Raw genomic sequence first — 22,986 nt, 5'->3', positions numbered from 1 at the left:
TATATATATTTCTTATATATATATAATCTATATAATATAATATATATAATAATATAATAATTAATATTATTATTATTATTTATTATAACATTTTTATTGTTAAAGAAATAAAATATTACTTAAATGATAAAAAATTAGTCTAACAAGAATATTTGTTTACCATTCTCTTTGCATATTTTAATTCTTTTCAGACGATTGAGCATACATTAAATATATTTTCTTATAGGTTATGTCAAATCTTAGGTCATTTATAATAAAATATTCATTTATTTGATTATACTAACATCAAATAAGAATAACTTTGTTATTTCCAATATAATAATTAATATTATTATATTATTATATATAGTAATATATCTATATATATAAGATATATTAGATAATATCTTATAATATATCTAATATATCTAATATATCTTATATATATATTATAACTAACAAATAATTTGTTAAAAGCATTTTAATGAAATTATTTTGTGTAATGATCTTACTTGAAAATGATTTATCTTGAACATATATAAAATAAGAAGTATTGTCTAATGTCTAACAAGTATAAACTCGACACATTCATCTATATATCTGTTCTCGCATAGCCAGGAAAAGTCTTTGTTTCGACCTAATTGGGTTAGCCTGGTTTTCATCGATTTCGAAGTCCCCGTTGCTTTCTATATAAAAACTCGGCAAAGAGGGTCGGGTAAACTCGACTTGCATAATGCAATGTGCACGTGTCCACATGTATTCACAACCTTTTACCCGAACACGTGTATTCGTTTCGTTGTGTACGTTAATCGCCCGTACGACGTAAAAGACACCAGTATAATGTGATTTTTCAAATTGAAAGTACTGTTGCTCTCATAAGGTATCTTACACGACCTTTTTCAATTCGTCCGTATGATAGTTAATCGTTTTACAACAAAATCTAGATAGGGTAAGTGTGGATATTACTGTCATTGAAAATCTATGAATATTTGGAAAATTATATTTTGAATATTAAAGATATCGATTATTTTATTTTTGACATTGTATTTTAATACAAAATAATAATTGGTTTTTCAAATAATAGAAAAATATTTCAATAAAATAAAATCAATGTTACGGATTAAACAATTACAAATACTACGGATAGAAAAATCAAGACAAACTAAAGAAAATGAAAAGTACGGATTGGTAATCATTACAAAGTTTAGGTATTTAAGTAGTTAATCAAATTTTTTTAAGCAAAAAATAATTATGTTTCATTAAATTATTCAATTTTCAACTTTTATCGAATTAATAGTTTAAAAATAATTGTTTGGTTGCCGAAAAATGTTCGTACAGATTAATAAGATTCGAAATATAACAAGTCACAAAAATATTCACACTCGGTTCTATCGTAAATTCGAAATAACTTCCTTGTAATGCAAAACTTCAAAATATTCTTATGCACAGAAATCTATTTGAGAATGATTAGACTTTCAAATTAATATTAATTCGATTGCAGATAAACATTTTTATTGTTAAAGAAATAAAATATTACTTAAATGATACAAAATTAGTCTAACAAGAATATTTGTTTACCATTCTCTTTGCATATTTTAATTCTTTTCAGACGATTGAGCATACATTAAATATATTTTCTTATAGGTTATGTCAAATCTTAGGTCATTTATAATAAAATATTCGTTTATTTGATTATACTAACATCAAATAAGAATAACTTTGTTATTTCCAATGACTCGAGGAAAATGATGAATTTAATTATAATAATTCAATATAAATAAATGTATATTTATATATGCTTAATGAATAAAGAGATATACCTATTTAAATATCATATAAATTATTTATATATTGGGGTAAAAAAAAAGCCGATCAAATGTTCAACGATTTCGAAAGATTTCATGAAATTAATAGAATTCGTTAACTAAATATTTTACAATATAAGGTATATCGATCAAATATATTTTTATAAATCGGTATTAACTTTTCAAACATTCCGATAGATTTTTTTCTGATGAAGTATTTGAAATACCAGCAGTCTTGAACGTTTTACCCTCTTAACAACACTACTGTAATTGGAAATCCATATTGGGAAATAAAAAACCAAATTATTACATAAAACTGATTGTTTGTTTTTCTTTTTTCTCATAAAGTGACTTTTGTAACACCCTGTATATACTTGAATCGTATTTCCAATGATTATACCAACATCAAAATAAAAATCAACTTTGATATTTCCGATGACTCTCAAGGAAAGCGCGAAGAATTTAATTATAATAATTCAATATAAATAAATGTATATTTATATATGCATAATGCATAAAGATACACCTATTTAAATGTCCTATAAATTATTTATGTATTGATAAAAAAAAAAGCCAATCAAATTCACCGAAATTTCGGAAGATTCAACGGAATGAAAAGAATTCGCGCAGTTAAATATTTTACAATACTATATTCCAGTATATGAAAAAATAAAAAAAAAAAAGAACAAAACAAACATTTTTGCAATCTTTTACAACAATATAAAGAATATTAAAATGTAATGAAATTTTGTAGATATTTCAAACCCACCGTACTATTACCTTTGTTGTATTTTTAATACTTTTTCTCTATAAAAGGTACAAAACAAATTGCATAATTAAAAGAAAACATAAACTATCGACAAATAACAACAGGCGTTAGAAATTTGAAAAAGCTTCAACGATGATATTGCTTCGTAGAAATAACTAATCCGATATTTATTTTCTATATTATTTTCAAATGAATTCTTAATCGATGAAAAAAATAAGAAAAAAATGATGAAAAAATTTTCGAATGAAAATCATTTTTCGTGATAAACAGTAGCTAGCGTATCACTCGGTCGGTAATAAACCAACCACGCACCACCAGTGTATCGAAAATATCGAGTTCATATTTAATGAATATAGAATGTTGATGAATTAAAAAGTGCATTGAAGTGAAACGTTTATCCTTGCAATTCATATTTCTTATCCTAAGCGTAAGAATATTACTCTTGTAAAGAATATATTTTTTCTTAACCTTACTTTTCTCAACAATAATTTATTCGAGAAATAAGGAAGAAGAAAAAAAAAGAAAAAAAAAAAGAAAAGAAAAGAAATATTTTATCGTATCGCATAGTCCGGAAATAAAAGCGTCAAAATGGCATACTCCTAGTAGCTTGTATACATGCATCTATAATGCATGTATAATATATATATATATATATTACGTTACAAGGCCGTCTTCCTCGTGTGTCACAAAATGTGTGCGCGCGCGCGCACGCCCGATCGCGCTAGCGAATGACGAATGAGCTAAGATACTATAAGCCTGTGACGCATGTCGTGTTACAACACATTCAACTTCCTTCAAAAAAAAAATGATTATTTCAAGAACGACGAGAACAAAAATTCAATATAACGATTTATTTTTACTATTTACGTTTATAAAAATATCACGGCTTAGTTGCATCTAATCTGCAATTTCTTTTTTCTTTTATTATTATTATTATTATTATTTTGATCATACGTGTAAATTCAATCACACGATCCAAAAGGGATGGTGGTATCTTTCAACTTGGCCGATTAGTTCAAATCGAACGCGAAAAGATAAATAATTATTTTACTCGACCATTAATTTTACTGGTTTGTTTTTTCCATTTATTTTCTTTTTTCTTTTTTTTTTTATACGTGACGCAGGTTTTTCTTCCGTTTTACTTTTTCTTTTTTTTTTCTTCTTCTCTTCTGTAGAGAGAATAAATGATTTCGTTTTATATATATATATATTTAAAACGAAAAAAAAAAAAGAAAGAAATGTAGGATAGATTCAATCTAACCAGTGTGAATTTGAAATTCTACGAGAATTGAATAGAGACTTTTCTGTAGTTTCTAAACAACATGCCCGACGATTTACCAAGTATCAGAAACTTAATTCCAGATTAAACTAGATAGTGGCTAACTACATTTCACTAATTTAATGGTATCATTTTCCAATCTGATTAAACGATTTAGAAATAAAGAAAAATGTATGGACTCTTAATTGAGAATAATCAAATTAATGATTCATTTAAATAAGTGACCTTTGTATACCCATATTTCAATTATAAACGCATCCTTTGGCATTATTTTGTACGAATTATTTTCCGAACAAAAACTTGACGACGTATTTTTGTCAACTATTTTTATGACACACATTCAGTTCTTATAGTTAGCATATTAACGATAACAAAAAATGTAGAAAGTTTCGATTATAGGATTGCAGGAAAAATCAACAAAATAGGATCAAACAGAAGGATATGAATCAGCCGGTGTCCCTGGATGTTCTGTCGACCCATGCTGTCGACAGAATCCCAATCCCAGTTCTACGTGTCGATATTGTGGTGCAAGAATGCGATTGGCCGTCGATACCAGTTTTTATATTGAAACCAAATAAACGACAGATGAATTTTATAAAATTATTAACCAAATAACAGTTAACAACGGTACCGATACGAATTCTTTGAAGTCATCACAAATAAAAGATAATTTGACAAAACACTCGAGATACAACCCAGACTTGTTATAAAAAGATAGGCCTATTTATTTAACCGAGCGACATTAACCCTGATAAATAAAAGAAAATATAAAGCATATGTTTGACTTAATCCCATTGTTATAAATAAAAAAATGTTCATTATCGAACGGATAATAAACAATGGAAGAAAAATTCATATCAACTTACCATATAAAGTCCTTGCAATGGCTACAGAATGTCGGTTGTTTGAAGAAACGTGGCATAAAGCTATGATTCTTAACCATGTACACATTTTTCTTCTTTAGTGCTCCCTTCCGGCCCCGTAATTTCTTGGCAAAAGCAGTGGTGGTATCACCAGGACCGAGAGAATCCTCGCACGTGTTATTCGTATCTTGTTCCTCCGCCATGGCGATCGTCTTATCGCGAACGCGATGCGTTTGGACCGACGGGGGTCTTAAACAGACCCTCGCGGTTATCGTTATTCCTCTTGCTCCTCTTCTCTCCGCTGGCTACTCCTTCTTCTGAACTTCCTTATCCTTCTTTTTCAATCAGATTAGAGTAGTTCCTGTTGTTCCTTCCTGGTTAATTGTGATTCACTTCTTTATATTCTTCTTCTTCTTCTTCTTCTTCTGTCACTCTGACAACTGAGAGTTGTTCAAAAGCAATAATCGGGTCGCAGCACCAGCAGCAGCACCAGCAGCAGCAGCAGTAGCAGCAGTAGCAGCAGCCTTGGTATCGTTCGTACCAAGTTAAAGAGAGAGAAAGAGAGAGAGAGAGAAAAAGACAGATAGGTAGATAGATAAAGAGAACGTTAAGCGAGAGAACTCGCACGATGGGTGGTAGGTAGGCTACTCCGCGCGCGCGGTATAAGCCCGTGCCACGACGTAGACCTACCTCGTATTCCCTCTCCCCTCCTCACCAAACCCTCTTCAACCCACTCGTTCGTTCGTTCGTTCGTTCGTACGTTCGTTCGTTTGTGCGTTCGTTCGTACGTTCGTTCGTTCGTTCGTTCGTTCGTCTATCCGACCATCCGTTTGTCCATCAGCCTGTCCGTCGTTCGTAACGTTCAGTTAATTCACTCTTCTTCTTCTTCTTCTACTATTACTCCTTCCTCTCTCTCTCTCTCTCTCTCTCTCTCTCTCTCCCACCTCTTATTCCAAACCAACAAACCTTCTTACTTCACGTAACACGTTTTTTCTACCTACTCGTCCAACACCGATGAGCTATCGTTCTCCTCCTACTCCTCCCTCCTTCTCTCCCTTCCACTCCTCTCCTTTTGTATTCCAACTTTCCTTCTCTTACTCCCGAACTGCTCGTAACTTTTCTGCGCACCTTGAACCCTTTTTTTGCCTACTCCCGCCGCCTCGACAAATCTCTCTAACCGTAACTGTTTGTAAAAGGTTTTTTAATTAATCCTACTCTTTTTTTTTCATTCCGCATTCACGTTATCTCTCTCTCTCTCTCTCTCTTTTACTTTCTTCTTTTTATCTTTCTAATTCTTTACGTTTTCGATTACCCTTCTTCTCTCTCTCTCTCTCTCTCTCTCTTTCTCTCTGACTCTCTCTCTCTCTCTTTTTCTTTCTCTGTTTCTTCTATCGTGGACCGGCCGATAATTTTAGATTCTCGGCGCAGTGACTCGGAGCTGCCACTGCTCAGCCTGTGCCGCGCACTCCAATATCGACATCCAACGACCAACAGAAACTCCAAGCTTCGAAAAGCAACCATGAACGAATTTCAACCTGGCAGATGAACCAAATTTAAAGCAAGTGAACGTAATCAAATTTCTAACTGTTCTATCCCTTATTCGTATCCTTTTATCTTTCTAATTACTGTTCCCTTATTTTGTCCAAAATACTTTTATCCTAAACGTTCCATTCCACCCTTAATTCTTACCCTACTCTTATACCCTCTCACCCCCCTCCCTAAAATATACCCTGTATATATATATGTGTTACTGTGAAAGACCGAAATTGGAGAATGTCAAGATTCACATGGACGCTTGTCAACAGATACCAAATATGTTGGTTAGGGACCGCATATATTAATATTTTGGACATACGCTAAGTGACCACGTGAATCTTGACATTCTTCAATTTCGGATATATATATATATGTCTGCTGATAATTATAACAGTAAATTAAATAAATAAAAAAAAAATAAATTGAATGATTTATATTGTCAGATGAATTATTAAATAAATGTTTTTGTTTTGTCATTCTTTTAATTAAATAACACTGTTAATAATTAAAAAAAATTGATTTAATTTTCTACAAGGCAGATGGCTCATCGTAAATCAATCAAATTAAAGTTGTGTGTGTTTTTTGTTTTAAAGGGAATATAATTTTTCCAAATGAATTTAGAAATAATTTAGAAAAAAAGGAACAAACAAAACGAAAGGATTCCTCCTCCTACTATCCCTTCTTTTTCAGGTTGCTCGACCGGAAAGAATTATAACTGAAGTTACGACGCTCGGGTCAATAATACCTACCTTAGGGCTATTTTTAATAACACGATCGTGCGCGGTGTTCTTACGCGCTTGTGCTTATGCCTGTCCATCGATTCTTTGCGCTTTAAGGATTCACGGAAACATGAAACCAATAAAGTCTAATCATCCGTGAAAGGTGCAATAGATTTTTATTATCTATATCATCTTGACTATCGAAAATAATTTCAATTAAGAAGATAATTATATTACATATCGTTGTATACCTTAAATCAAAAATTGAAGAATACAATTTGAATAGTTTTATGGTATCAATGAATTTTCTTACAATTAGATGCAATGATTTATATCATTCAATGCATTGAAATAAAAAATAGATCAAACATAAGCTAGATATTTTTTTTTCTGGCTTCTGTTGAATATTATAATAATATATATATAGTATGTATGATATGTGAATCATAAAATTTATAGATGATTATGTAGTTCGTACTCGTAAGGACAGATGGCGTTTTCGTAATGGGTGTCGTCCAAGTTACATTTTATTCAATTCAAAGACGTTTTACACGCGTCCTTTCATTTAATTGTCATAATTAACAAAAAGATTTGGCGAAATAATGTGGTATTTATTGAAGATCTCGTGTATTATTTCAATCATCTTAGCTAATTCGATTAGTGAGTATTGACAAATAATGTGTCAAAGTGGTATCATTAATTCAACGGTAAACATTGTTATAGGTCACGCCCTGGAATGTTATGTGTGCACTAATCAGGAAGATAATACTGACAAATGTTTAAAAAGTTTAAAAACATGCGAACAGGGAGAGGATGTGTGTTTAACAGAAATTAAATGGGGCAGTAAGTTTTCTCATAGTTTGTATTAGTCTTAATCGTTTTAGAGGTTATGTTGTTATGACTCATATTCAATATTTTCTTTCACAGGTACACCATACTGGTCGCAAGGTGCGAAAAAACAATTTTATATATCGAAAAGGTGTTCTTCTAAAGTAGAATGTGAAAGAGTACGACGCACTAATATGCCACTTTGTACTCATATTTGGTATCAAGATTGGAAATGTTCCGAATGCTGTCATGGTGACAGGTGTAATTATTATATTATTGTAAGTATAACTCATACTATTTTACATTTATACATAGATATTTGTATTTATCTATAAAGATAATGTTATCTTATAATTACTTTGTTATCTATTTGATCAATTTAGTCTGATGCGAGTCAAGTAAAAGCTACAGTTGGAAGTATTATCTTGGTATCACTTAGCGTCTTTCTATTCGCTAGATAAAATTTACTACCATAGCGAACATTGATTACCATTTATTGGGAAATTCATGTAATCTTACCCGACATCGAAGGAGATGAATCTATTATACGTCGGATGAAGCACGACTGAGATCTGTATCGTTTTAATGATGTCTCTTTTAAAAATCAACAACGTACTAGTATATTTAGCATTGTATAGAATGTATGACTATCATCAAATACTTACATTTGATTTAAGCCATACGAGTACTATGTACAAATAAGTTTCTATAAAAGAAACTCCGTCCATAATTTTAGACTGTTAATATGTTGATTACATTAATATAAGTATTTTATATATATATATATGTATACATAACTCCGATGACTAAGAATTTTATTCGATCATTATGAAAACAAATATATTTATAACTTTTGCACATTAGTGCATTTTACACAATGCTTTTACTGTTGTATACATGCATATGAATTATTTTTATATAACAATGATAAATATTCGTTTAATGAAATTATTAATTAATAGTTTTACACTCTTCATACAAATATATACACTTTTAAATTGATTAACTTTATAAAAAATGTATATTTACGTGCATGAAAGGATAGAAGCACGCACATTTCTTTGTATGTGTGTATAATATATATTTAATTCGTCCATTTTTGTATATTAATAAAAAGACATTTAATTCCAAATATTTATTCATTCTTTTTTATTGTTAATAAAGTACGTACAGTAAAGCGTTGATTATTATTAGACTCCAAATATTCACTGATAAGTTGTTAATTGAACTCGGATAGAAGCGTAGTCAATAAAAATGAAAAACTTTTTAAAGTCTACTTTAAAATCTAAATAAACACATAATAACAATTGATCCAATATATAGAATTCATTTCAATAATAATAGTATCAATGTCATTAACCAGTCACAATTTTTCTATACGAGCTAAAGGAAGGATTCTGATATCTACGCAGACAGTTCTTCTACTTCATTCATAAAAGATCATTTCTGAATTCCAAGAAGTCAAATAACGTGTCCATACTTCCCGAAGAGGAATTACCTTATAGCTTTGGCATATGATGACACAGTCATGAATCTACTTATGACGTTTGTGTTTTCGGAATATGATGGATTGACAGGCAGATTGTATCGATTTACATTTTTTAATAAATTCCTCACATCATTTGGTATGACAATAAAGCCTATTAAAATAGTTTTTATACAACTCCTACCATTTTTATCATAGTTTTATCATAGTTACTGTGTATTTTTACCTAATAGACCGATAAATTTATTTAATAAAAGACCGATAAAAAAAGCGAAATACTACCACAACCCGAATATTGTTTGAACTCGAGTTTCTTTACGGTTTGTTTATTTTTGAAATAAATAATGTTATGGAAAAAGTAGAAATAAAGAAAAATCTATGATCGATCTTTTACTTAAAATATATTTTTCAGTTTAAAAAAAGTAGAGCTAATATAAAGATCGTTTGGTGTTTCTTTTTTTATCTGACAATGAATGCATTAGTAATATAAAATAAAAAGAAACTTATATAAAATATCCATTGTTCAAATCATTGTCATTTTCAATACCATAATCTTATAAAGGAAAAATGTTACAATTCAAATAACATATATAATTATTATAAATATAAATAACTTTTATTAAATATATATATAATAATAATTAAATATAATATATATTTTATTTTATATATATATAAATAACTTTTCTTATTATATGTTCTCGTTTACTTATAAACCATTCAAATGAAAATATTGTTTAGTTTTTATAATATAATTAGGTAAAAATAATTAGGAATTTAATTATTTCATTTATTATTATTATTTTCATTTATTATTATCGAAATGAATTTGTCATTCAATTAATACAGGTAATCTATGCCCTATTGTACTTGTATAATACCTTCCTGAAATGAAATGTTCATACGATAATCTTATCTTCACACGAATAAACTATTATCTCCTATCATAAAAACTACTGAAATGCCTAATCCTTTGTTTGTACATGTATCATCTCTCATCATTCCAAAGTGCAATATCAAAATTATAGTTATATACTTTGAACAATAACTATGTCTCCGAAATAACAAAGTTTATCGTATGAATTGTATGTAAGAGCAATATTGAAAATAAAAAAGAAATATATCTTTATCAATTTATCCTCTTTATGATCCAATCGTATATCATACTCGTCGCATTGGGGATAATCCAACGATATCTGTTGAGATAAGAAAGAAGAAAAATATTTATTATTATATATTTGGAAAAATAATTCTTATAACAGAGAAACACTTCATATAATTGTTACAGTTACTACAGAAACTGTCGTTGCTGTAAAACGGTGTTGTGTTTTCAACGACGACGGAGCTAAAAAAAGCTCTTGTTCGAGTAAGTTTGAACAAATATATATTTGTGTTTATTCAGACGCAAAATATTTTCGAATTACGTTGAACAAAAGAAAAAAAGGAAAGTCAAAATTTCGTTAACGAAAATTTGTGCAACGACGAATTCGTAAAATTCGAAATCATTCAGTGTTTTTTAACGTTCGCGATATTACAAATTCGTCGTAAATCGAAAAAGTGAAAGATTTAAATGTAAAAGGATGTTTGGTAGGTATGTCAAAATTTTACGAAGAGAATGGAAATTTAAAAAGAAATGTTTCTTTATTTAATCCTCAAGTCAAAGGTAATCAGTTCAAATTAATCCACTAAATCGTTTAAAAATTATTAAAATTTTAATTAATTATTATTTTACATGTGATCTTATAACGAATCTTATACGATCTTATAACCAATTTTACATAGTTTTATTGATATATTCATTAAATAATTATTGAAAAAAAAATTATAAACAATCCGAAAAGCAGGTTTTTATTCTACTGTATAAGAAAATATGGCAACACTGTATTTAGCTATAATAAAAAAGCTAAAAATATAACTACAGTTTTGTAATTTGTTTCATTTTCCTTAACTATGCAGATAACTTAAAAAATTAACAATGTTGTCACGTTTTCTCTATTATATAAAACATTCGAATAATTAACATTAAAAATATTTTTCATATCGAAAATAAGTAATATTTAAATGTCATAATTAATACTTAATCATTATTAATACTTCGATATTAATAATTGATAAAGATTTAAATGAAAATTGTGTTTACCGTTAATTTAAAATCAACGCACACTCACTGTCAAAAGTTGCTTACAAATTTTTTCATATTATTAAACATTTCTTATTTAATTCAACATTATTGGTAAAATTATCTTTTTTTTCTTAATTATACATTCTTTCTCTTATCATTGACATAATTAATTTATTTCAAAACATGCTGTAAAACGTCTATATTAACGAATTTAAAATTTTCAACACTTTTATCTTCAATTGTACCTCCCAAACATCGTTGAGCAATATCTCAAGAGTCTAATATTTACAAGTATTAATTAGCGTCTATATTGAAATATGATAAAAAGAAAAAAACAAAGAAAGAAAAACAAATTCGTATATAAAAGATACCGAGTACGATTGTATTCTAGAAAAGAAAAAAATGTTAATTTGGGGATGTACCGGTGATCGGATCATTTATTGTAGAAATATGTTGATCTTATCGTTCAACGACATACCAATCATTAAAAATAATCTAATGTTAATATACCGTACCCGAAGATAGTAAGAAAAAAGATCGTTTGTGATCGTAAGAATAAAGATTATAAAATCAAATAAACAACACAATTTTATTTAATGTTATATTATTTATATTAATATGCCAGTAATTTTAATTTATACAGGGCGATTCACGAATCGTGATTTAGAGTATAGATTACTCAGTTATTATCAGTTCGTTGGGAAATATTTTTTATCAGGTATCACATAGTTTCGAGAAAACTTTAACGCGTATACGAGAAATTTTTTATCAAATGTTTTTTTTTTCATGATTTTTCGAGATCATTTTGAGTTTTTTTTTTTTGCGCATATAAACATATTATTATTAATATATATTATTTTTGTATATATTTTTATTTATAATAATATTACAAACATATTATTGCGTATAATCTTTTTTACGTCTATTTATTTTCTAATCATTTGTACATTTAATTAAAATACAAAACATAAATATCATATCTGCATTAACGTTCAAATATTTTTGTGACTGATTGTATATACCGGTCAGTTAAAATTCAAAGAAAGTTATAATATTATTAAAAATGATTTTATCTATTTGTATTAATTGTAAGATAGATAAAAAACGCATAGATAAATAATTAGCTTCAATATTATGTACCAACGATACGTTGTAGTAGTCTTGTGTCGGTGTAAATTTTTCATCGAAAGGAAAAAGTACAAAAAAAAATAAACAACGCTCGTGACTGAGAACGATTCGATCTAAAGAGTTTATAGTTGGATAATATTTAGTTAGATCAAGGTTTACGTCGTTAATTCGATCAATTGAAAGATTTAAATAGTAACACGTGTTATATTACGGTACTTACCGAATTCGTATTGTAATCCTCTAACAGATGGTCATAAAAAAATTTTATACGTTTATATGCAAAAAAAAAAAAATAAACTCAAGGTGATCTCGAAAAATTGTGAGAGAAAAACAATTGATAAAAAATTTGCTACAAAGCGTATTAAAACTCTTTTGAAAGCATGCAATACTCGATAAAAACATTTCCGATCGGATAATAGATCAGTAATCTCTACTGATCACGATTTGTGAATCACCCTGTATATATGTATGTACAAATACAGTCAGTTACAAAAATATTCGGGCGGCAGTATAGATTTGATATTTATGTTTTGTATTTCTCCATACTTTCATTCTCCCATTATTAACAACTTTATTTAATGAATATACAGGGTGATTCACAAATCGTGATCAGTAGAGATTAATATTTTATTATTAAATTTTCTTCGATTCTCTTCCATTATTGAAACAATTATATATGATTAATAAATATTAAATTGGTGACCAAGTTTCCACCATTTTTTTTTTATTTTAACATTCCGCGCGTCATTATTTTCTTGAATTTTATTAATTTTTATTGAAAAATAAACTTTAAAAAAATTTAAAAAAACCTCGGAAAATTTGGTTGGCAACCTAATATATTTTGTAATTTTGTTATCTAGAAACCATGCATTATATGATAGAATAATATATTTGTCTAGTCATTCGTACATTTATTTAAAACATTAATATCATTTTTGTATCAACGTTCAAATATTTTCGTAATCAATTGTATATACCGGTCAGTTAAAATTCGAAGAAAGTTATAATGTTGCTATTAAAATGATCTTATCTAGATAGATAAGAAGCGCATAGATAAATGATTAGCTTCAATATTATATATATATATATATTCCGATACGTTGTGTAGTCTCGTGCCGGTGTAAATTTTTAATCAAAAAAAAAAAAAAAAGAAAACAAAAAGGAAGGAGGAAAAGTAAAAGAAACAAAACGTTCTCGTGACTGCGAACGATTCGATGTAAAGTGTTTTCTAGTTAGATAATATTTAGTTGTAGCAAGGCCTTATGTCTTTAATTCGACCAATTGAAAGATTTAAAAAGAAATATCGGCAATAGGCTACGACGAGAGAGTTGCGCACAATTTAACGGGCATTACTTCAATTAACGCTTCTTATGTTAGTCTCGTGCCAGACGTGATCGATAGAAAACTCTAACGTAAATTCGATCCTTTCTATCCGAGTGTTCGTAAAATTCTACAATCAAAATGGATTACATATCAACAAATGTTTTATTTGTAAGTTACAAAATCATATTGTGTTTCAATGAAATTTATTTGAAACAAACAAACAAACAAACAAACAAACAAAAATACACACACAAAATTCATTCGACATTCCAATGAATTTATCGATCATAAAAAATAATTGATTTTTTGTACACGTATTTGCTCGAGTATGATGTATATATATATATATAAATAAAAAACTTTTAACAGTTACACGATATGAAATCATGGAATCTCCGTAGTCTGTATAAAGCCTTCATTCGAAAAAAACGGATAAACGTTAGTACAGACTCAAAATTGGAAAGATGTCTATCAACGTTAGACTTAACAGCTTTGGGTATTGGATCAACTCTTGGTGTTGGGGTTTACGTTATGGCAGGATCAGTCTCGAAGGATATTGCAGGGCCTGCTGTTGTAATCTCTTTCTTAATAGCTGCTGTAGCATCGATATTTGCTGGTAATTGGACACTCTTGCCAACCGTTTCATCCATTTTTATGTTACATTTATACCGAAGATGTTTTATTAACATCTAAAACATTATTTTTATATTCGTATGATGATTATTCGTTTGATTAAAAAAAAAAATCTAATATCTTTTCAGGTCTCTGCTATGCTGAATTCGGAGCAAGAGTACCACGAGCTGGTTCCGCTTATGTTTATAGTTACGTGACAATGGGTGAATTTGTTGCCTTTCTAATAGGTTGGACACTGATATTAGAGTATGTGATAGGTTCAGCTAGCGTGGTACGTGGTCTTAGCACTTACGTTGATGCACTATTCAATAATAGTATGAGAAATGCTTTCGAATCGGCAGCTCCTATAGAAGTTGAACACTTTTCTTCTTATCCAGATTTTTTCGCTTTCGGTATCACCCTTATGTTTTCTGGTAATTCATTATTTTCTTTAATCACGATACGATTGATAACAGTGGCGGATTATGCGGTATTGGGATTAAACATTTACGTGGAATACCAAATGGTTTTATTTATTTTTTTTTTTATTTAATAATATTTACAAATTTTTTTAATTTGTAAATATTAAATTAAATTAATATTAAATTAAATTTTATTTAATAATATAAACAAATGATTCAAGATCTTCAAATAACTTTCTATTAGGGTTCGAGAAAAATGATATTTTTTTAACAAGTTTATTTATAGTTTTATTGTATGTGTGATACAATCACATGCAATTATTGGTACATTCTTATTGGTTAATAATATCGATATTTGCAGTATGATTATCTTCTCATTGATTAATCACTCTTTGCTGCTTTTAAAATAACTTTATAAATAGTTAATTGGTTCTACTCAATTTTTAAAAGTATAAATACTTAACTTTGTTATTAAAATATATTAAATTCAAATTATTATTTACATAAACTAACCTCCAAACACATTTTCACTCTCTCAAGAGCATTCTTGAGTAAAATTATAGGTTAAGAGACTTAAATATCGACGATTACTGCAGTATAGTATAATTTTTCATTACTTTTCTTTTTTGTTAACACGTTTCGTACCGTTTTGATCTTATTAGAACACTTTCCGTTCAGGCCGTGTGGGACGTATACATCCCACGCTTTACTATTGCATTGTTTTGCTTCTGACGTATGCAATACATACACAAATAATATAAATATCATAATTATCACAAGAAAAGAGTGTATAGTTTAAGATACATAAGACAACAAAGTAATATATTTAGTTTTTTAGGAATTATTTAACGAACACATTATTCAACATTGCTCTTCATTTTACAATGAAAATAACAAAAGGCTTGAACGGACTTGGAACGCATACCTCCCACGCGGCACAGAACGTGTTAACAGCTTCATAAAAAATTTTCTTGAAACATTTTTTCTCCAACTTGACAATGAATTTGAGGGACTCGTAATTTTGATCTCTTAGGGCCTCCACTTAACTTGATCCGCCACTGATCAATACAAGTTTTATATAAGTATGTATATATTTATACTTTACATTGTTATTTTTCACAGCTGCCTTGGCATTTGGCGCCAAAGAGTCCTCAACTGCAAATAACTTTTTTACCTTAGTGAATCTCTCTGTCGTTCTCTTCGTAATCATTGCTGGTTCTCTCAAAGGTAAATCGTATTAATTATAAATAATTTATAATTATGTTAGGGTCAATGCAAATAATGAACAGATATTTCACAGATTTCCCGGTCATTCTATAAAATACTCAGAGGATTTCGGTCAATCTATAAAATGTGTTACAGTTGACTGTATTTAGAGTACGTTGGGGGGGGGGGTGAGGTCGGGGAAAAAATCTGAGTGAACCTATTGTAAATAAAACAAATCATGAAAATTTAAACATCCCCCTTCCCCCGTGCTCTAAATAGAACCACTGAAACATATTTTAAAGATTGTTTCCTTTAAACGAGCTTAAAAAACTCTTTCCCTAGTCCCGTGCTTTGAACAGACCCAATTGAAACACGTTTTATAGAATGACCGGGACAATTTGTAAAATATCTTATCACTTTAATAAATTGCCCCTAACAATTAAATCCATTATTATATTTTCTTTCGTTAAAATGACTTTTGATCGCGTCCGAAGCTGATGTAAATAATTGGAAAACTCGACCATCTTGTACCGAATCAAGTTGCAAACACGGAACAGGAGGATTCGCGCCATATGGGATATCAGGTATAATTACAGGCGCGGCAACATGTTTCTATGGGTTCATTGGTTTCGATTGTGTTGCAACTACGGGTGAAGAAGCTAAAGATCCACAAAGATCAATACCAATAGCTATTGTTGCATCCTTAACCGTTGTCTTTCTCGCGTATTTCGGGGTCTCAGCTGTACTTACTATGGTTCTACCTTATTATGAACAAAATCCCGACGCACCCTTTCCACATTTATTTGAAGTGATTGGATGGGACTGGGCGAAATGGATAGTCAGCATTGGAGCAATTTGTGGATTATGCGCAAGGTAAGAATATACGATATGATGTATATAATATATCTAGGTAATGTGCACATTAACTAGGGTGATCTATTAATTGTTTCATTTCTCCAATTACCTAGATGATCTGCGCATTATCTACTAGGCATTCGTTAAAATGAAAATAAAATCTTTGCTGGAACAATAGCAGCAACGTTTCTGTACGCTTAAATTAACATAATGTTATTTATTTATTTTTGTTCGATATCTAAAGAATCAAACAATCGACAAATTAGTTGATAGAATCAATCGTTAATCAATTAAAAAATTATAATAGAAAAAATCAAATAAAACAATACTAAATACTAAATGAGAAAGATAACTTGAGACGACAAAACGCTAGTGAAATCAAACTAAAAGTGTAGGGAATATGGGATTAACATTTGATTTTTTGGTATATAAAATATCATAGTAGTAATAAATGAAGATATTAAACGATGAAATTTTTAATACTAACAATAAATCAATCGAAACTTCATGTATCTTCCTATCGTGAAGGGTCAAATGACCGTTTTAAGGTTATGATTTCTTCAAACGCGTATAATGCAGTTAATATTTGTCCAATTTCAACATATAAATATGGAATCTTTGTCTGATAATGAATACAATTGAATTATGTTTTTAATAGTTTGCATAAGTAACAAATTTAATTGCTAATTGAAATTATATTGCAATGTTGTTTTCCCCGATGCAGTATTAGAAATATTTCTTCAAAAAAGCATAACGTTAACAGTTCAGTACCAATGCTGTAATTGGGTTTAAATTGTTCATTGAACCTTTACCTAACAAAATATTTCAAAATTAGTTCCAAATTAGTTCCTTTTCCCCCGTTTAGTTTTTATCCAAACTTTTGTACGGTAATGCATTAATAAATAGATAATTTTATAAAAAGAAAGAATATTTTTAAACATTAACATTTTCAACAAATAACAAAAATTTATTTATATTGTTATTCCTAAATGATTATAATATTTTATTAAAAAATACTAACAATTCTAAAAATTAATAATCCTGCATGGTATTAAATGTTTACAAAACATTCCGATAAATGCAAAACTAAAATGCAAAAACTGTTTTGAACGATTTAATACGAGTCAGATTCGTGTAATAAATATGTTTAACATGATATTATGATTATGAGCCTGATTCTTGACGATTCCATTTGGCCCGAAATTTTCATCACGAGTTAGATTCGTGAAAATACGACGAAGATATTTAAATGCATAACTACCTTCATTCTAAAATTAAGAATTCTAATATTTTTTAAAGTTAAATTTCCACGAAATCGCAGAAATACATTACAGTGCAAGTTCGTACGGATTTAGAGAAAAATTTGATTTATTATACAGAATGTCAGATGTTTTTCTGTAAAAACGTTGTAAGCGTATTATACCTTCAAAAATATTCTATAAACGTTAGTCATTTAAAGCTTCATTCAAATATTATAACCTAAATTGTAAAACTGTTTAAATGTGTTGCTTTATTATTATTATTATTATTATTATTATATATATATATATATATATATGTATTTACATATACTGTAAAAACATTGTAAGCATATTATACCTTCAAAAATATTCTATAAACGTTAGTCATTTAAAGCTTCTTTCAAATATTATAACATAAATTGTAAAACTGTTTAAATTTGTTGCTTTATTATTTTTATTATTATTATTATTATTATAATATTATACATTTATTTTATTATAAAATATTTTGTTTATTATATAAATTTGACAATTTATGTTATTTTGAACGAAGCTTTTAATGACACATATTTATATAACATATTTTTCTTATTTTTAAAATATGTAATATATCCTTACTTTTGTGCAAAAGAACATTTGACACCTCGTACATTAAAAATATGAATCGAATTGGCATGAATTTTCTGGGTAACCTAATAATAGACACACACACATTAACAAACGTATATGCAAATCTATCTTTTAATTGCAGTTTGTTAGGTGCAATGTTTCCATTGCCAAGAATAATTTACGCAATGGCGTCCGACGGTTTGATATTCAAATGGATGGGAAAAGTAAGTTCAAGATTTCATACACCAATTATGGGCACTTTTTCAGCAGGTATTCTTACAGGTACGAAAATAATTATATTAATATTATTTTATTTTTTTTTAATTTTTTATATTAAATTTAAAAAAATAAGAGTTAAAATATTCTGTTTTTTTTGTTTGTTTGTTTATTTTTTATCGTTATTTGTAAACTATATAAACATGATTCTGTCTTAGGAGTTTTAGCAGCAATATTCGAGCTTACTCAATTGTTAAATATGATGAGTATAGGAACACTTCTTGCTTATTCAATAGTTGCAGCTTGTGTTCTTATATTACGGTAAGAAAATATAAATATATATTGTGTATTTAAAAATTCATTTTACTATTTATATCGTAAAATTTTGTCCCTTAAATTAAATTCATCCTCTTGGCTTGCGATTTGGCTTGCAAAAAGTTGAATTAAAATTGCCAAAATTAAATAATATGATTAATTGTAATATCAAATAAATCTCTCTCATAAAATGAAATATTTTCGTTTTGTTATAATTCACATTCTAATAATTTCATATACACAAAATTACAAATTTGAATAATAAAAATTCGCATTCTAATAATTTCTCATGATTACTGATACGTACGTTATAAATTTCAAAGTACAAAACATAATAGAATGTTAAAAATAAGCAATATTACAAATTTGAAAGATACATTTGTATTTTTAGATACGAAGAAAGTGAGGCGTATGAGAAAAAAGGTGATCGTGATCCAAGGACTGTGAAGTTTATCGTTAAGCAGCTAATTAATGCTAATAGATTAGATCATTCTACAAAATTAACTGGACAACTGGTCACTTGTCTCGTTTTCTGTTACTGTAATACTTGATTCACCCATCAATGTGAGTATATTTCTCTTAAATGATAATAGTGTAACAGTGTGATTCTGATTACAGTTATACTTTGCATTTGCATTACTGCAATGATATCAAAATGTTCCCAAGAAATTATCACTGGCAAAGCACTTTACGTTGTACCAATAGTCATACTAATAGTTGCGTTAATATCAACATTAATCTTTATTTATCTTCAACCATCGTCAGACAAAAAACTTGCCTTTTCGGTAGGTTAATCATATATAACATTTATTTATTATATATATATTATTTTTATTTATATTATATTTTATTATTTATAATATATATATATTATATTATATATATTATATATATCATATATAACATTTATTTATTTATATAACATTTGTCTTTAAATTTTGTTATTAAAATAATTCAACAATATTTTTTAATTTATTTTTTTAGGTACCACTTGTCCCTTTTTTACCAGCAATCAGTATACTTATTAATATTTATCTTATGATGATGTTAGATATAATGACTTGGATACGATTTTTAATATGGATGATTATTGGTAAGTACAATGAACATTAACTTATAAACTTAAATATACACACTTACCGATCAAAATTATTTGATCAGTTTAATTCGCTTAAATTAGTACACCGTTCACAATTTTTCTTCGTTAATATTTCTATTGGAAGGAAATTTTTCAAAAAATACATAATTACATTTAATTGTTATTCGTGAAAAAAAACACTTCATTTGTGCAAAACGTATTTTTTCAATATATTGAATTAAATATTTTATAAGTCAGTTTATTTAGTTAGAAGAGTGGTTCCCAAAGGATTTTAATTTTCGGTGCCCTTGTTGAATCCAAATTTTTCAAAGGCCTCCTATGTCAAATTCTAACAAATTAACTTTGCAAAATAGTCAATCATTTTTTGTAAGAGCTAGGTAAAAATAAATAACACATATTTTATATCATTAAAAGTGTAATTATGGAAATTCAATTAATTATGATAATTAATTAAATGAATAAGGCTGTTGGTTGCTGCACATTTTCTTAAATCATCGGGCTGGACACAGTCATTCTCATTTCCTTCTTCACATTGATTTTCACGCGATACATAAATTTTATAATAGCAACTGCTGAAAAGCCAGCTTTGCGCAAATAAGAAATTACAAATGGAATTAAAATTATGAAAACTGTGTAATAATTCACAACATACTTGTGAGGAAGTCTCTACGGTACATACTTTGAGAACCACTTGTACAGAAACTCAATTTTTTAATCTGATTGTGAATGTGCTATCTATCAACGTATATGACACTTTCAAAAAATTATTTAACTTTTGATCCACAGAACGAATTTGTTCGTGTGGGTAGACCACAAATGATTAATAAAATAATATGCCTGAAAAAGAACATTGTCTGAAAAAATTACGATCCAAATTTTCTTTCGTTCAAATGAGTCTTTTTTCGACGCGATTTCAGTATTAAATATTTCTTTCTGGGCCATGATTGAAAGACAACTAATGTTTTCTAAACGAAGCATTTCGGGGAACGAAAATTCTGTTACCTGCTTTCTTTCAAATCTACATTTTAGTGGTTTTAAAACAAAATATAGAAGAACACGATTCTTGACAAATATTGTATCACGCACTATAATTAAAGACCTTTCAGAATAAATGAATGAAATATTAGGTCATTTGTTAGGAAAGGTCCGATTTCGAACTAAATTAAACGGAGTGATCGGACGTTTCATTGACCTAATAAATTGCCAGTCGTACATTTTCATGATAAAATTGGAAAAATAAATTGGTTTTACTCGAAATTTTATGAGAAAAAAAAGATAAAACTTAGAAAATGCTGATAAAATATTTTAATCTTAGTTTCATCGAAAAAGCCATTTCTCGCTTTCAGTACTGCCTTACGTATTCTTTGCACCCAAAGTAAAACGAATTATATTAGATCATTAAGCATGAAATGTCTGATTTCGAATTAAAAGTATGCGGAGTAATGTGACGTTTCATACTTAATGACAACATCCTAATTCAGTGATTTCCAAAGTTTGCACTGAAACCCCAAAAGGATGCACTGCAACGACTTTTTTTCAATTCGATGTGATAAAATGCGAAATTAAGCGAACTTGGTGCAAATCATTAACTAACTTAATATCTGTTTGATGAAATCTCAACGAATAAAACGTGTTTTATAGATTTGAACGCAAGACGTCTTGAGAAAACTTGGACGTAGCAAATGACGTCGAAGATAGAAAACGTTTGAGAACCACTGTTCTAACTTATAACCTCAATTATAAACGCGATCAAAAAAATATTCAATTCAATATATTAAAAATACTTTTTGCACAAATGATGAATAAAACATTCAGATTGAACGTAATTATGAATTTGTTGAACAATTGTTTTTCTACACAAATACAAAAAAAATTAGATGCTACATTAATTTAAACCAACTTTCTATCATTTTATAAGTTGGTTAAATAATTTGGACTGGTAGTGTATATAATATCTTTTTATACAGGTCTTTCAATATACTTTTTGTACGGAATGTGGAACAGTAGCAATAGAGATAGAAAATCTAAACAAGAGAATAATAATATCATTGAAATAGAACGAAAAAATAGTAATTGTAATCGAATTACGTGATTTTATTAGTAAATATAATACTTTTGGACGACTTTTTTTGTATTACGAGATGCTTGCAAAAGTTCGCCACACATTTTTGAATATATTTATTTAATTATATATATAGCAGTTAATAAATTATAGACATATTTATTATCATAAAAATATTTGCCGTCACTTTCCATACAACTTACTGCCATCATTCAGATAATTTTTTAATCCTATTACTAAAAAACAATACATCTTTCGAAATAACAAAATTGTTGACTCATTTTTTAACTTTCTCGTTATTTAATAAATCGTTTACCATATAAACGTTGTTGCATTGATTTAAATAAATGAATTATTTAATGCAATAATGTCTGCCGAGTCAGCTGAATGTGTAAAAATTATATAATATTTTTTTAAATCGTAACAACAATATGGAATCTAGAATTATTGTAAATACCCATTGATCAGTTGACGAGGAATTTATTTAATTTTTATTTAAATATTTCCGATTA

At 28.3% G+C, this 22,986-nt stretch overlaps 3 protein-coding genes across 4 annotated transcripts in view; 2 read left to right on the top strand and 1 right to left on the bottom strand.

Moving 5' to 3' along the window:
• Positions 1 to 5,950, bottom strand: part of LOC122513518 (protein kinase C, brain isozyme) — a 44,093-nt gene extending 38,143 nt beyond the window's left edge. Inside the window, exon 1 of one of the 2 annotated variants that reach the window (XM_043629924.1) lies at positions 4,699 to 5,950. In XM_043629924.1, the coding sequence (XP_043485859.1) occupies positions 4,699 to 4,898 (200 nt within the window). In that variant the 5' untranslated portion in view covers positions 4,899 to 5,950. The remainder of the gene's footprint in view (positions 1 to 4,698) is intronic. The other variant, XM_043629925.1, reaches the window with a different exon arrangement.
• Positions 5,951 to 6,153: 203 nt separating this feature from the next.
• LOC122513521 lies at positions 6,154 to 9,412 on the top strand. The gene is made up of 6 exons (XM_043629927.1): positions 6,154 to 6,263; positions 6,922 to 7,113; positions 7,410 to 7,610; positions 7,674 to 7,793; positions 7,878 to 8,056; positions 8,162 to 9,412. The coding sequence occupies exons 3-6, from the start codon at positions 7,553 to 7,555 to the stop codon at positions 8,237 to 8,239; spliced, it is 435 nt and encodes a 144-aa protein (XP_043485862.1). The 5' UTR covers positions 6,154 to 6,263; positions 6,922 to 7,113; positions 7,410 to 7,552; the 3' UTR covers positions 8,240 to 9,412.
• A 4,328-nt stretch (positions 9,413 to 13,740) lies between these two features.
• Positions 13,741 to 22,737, top strand: LOC122513520 (cationic amino acid transporter 2). Its single transcript, XM_043629926.1, has 11 exons — positions 13,741 to 14,005; positions 14,207 to 14,453; positions 14,599 to 14,883; positions 15,994 to 16,098; positions 16,572 to 16,950; positions 18,925 to 19,064; positions 19,217 to 19,319; positions 19,705 to 19,853; positions 19,932 to 20,098; positions 20,298 to 20,406; positions 22,380 to 22,737. The coding sequence occupies exons 1-11, from the start codon at positions 13,976 to 13,978 to the stop codon at positions 22,502 to 22,504; spliced, it is 1,839 nt and encodes a 612-aa protein (XP_043485861.1). The 5' UTR covers positions 13,741 to 13,975; the 3' UTR covers positions 22,505 to 22,737.
• Positions 22,738 to 22,986: the final 249 nt, after the last annotated feature.

The sequence above is a fragment of the Polistes fuscatus genome, unplaced genomic scaffold (genome assembly GCF_010416935.1).
Source record: "Polistes fuscatus isolate 324 unplaced genomic scaffold, CU_Pfus_HIC Scaffold12, whole genome shotgun sequence".
NCBI lineage: Eukaryota > Metazoa > Arthropoda > Insecta > Hymenoptera > Vespidae > Polistes > Polistes fuscatus.
This window is presented reverse-complemented; position numbering and strand designations above follow the sequence as displayed.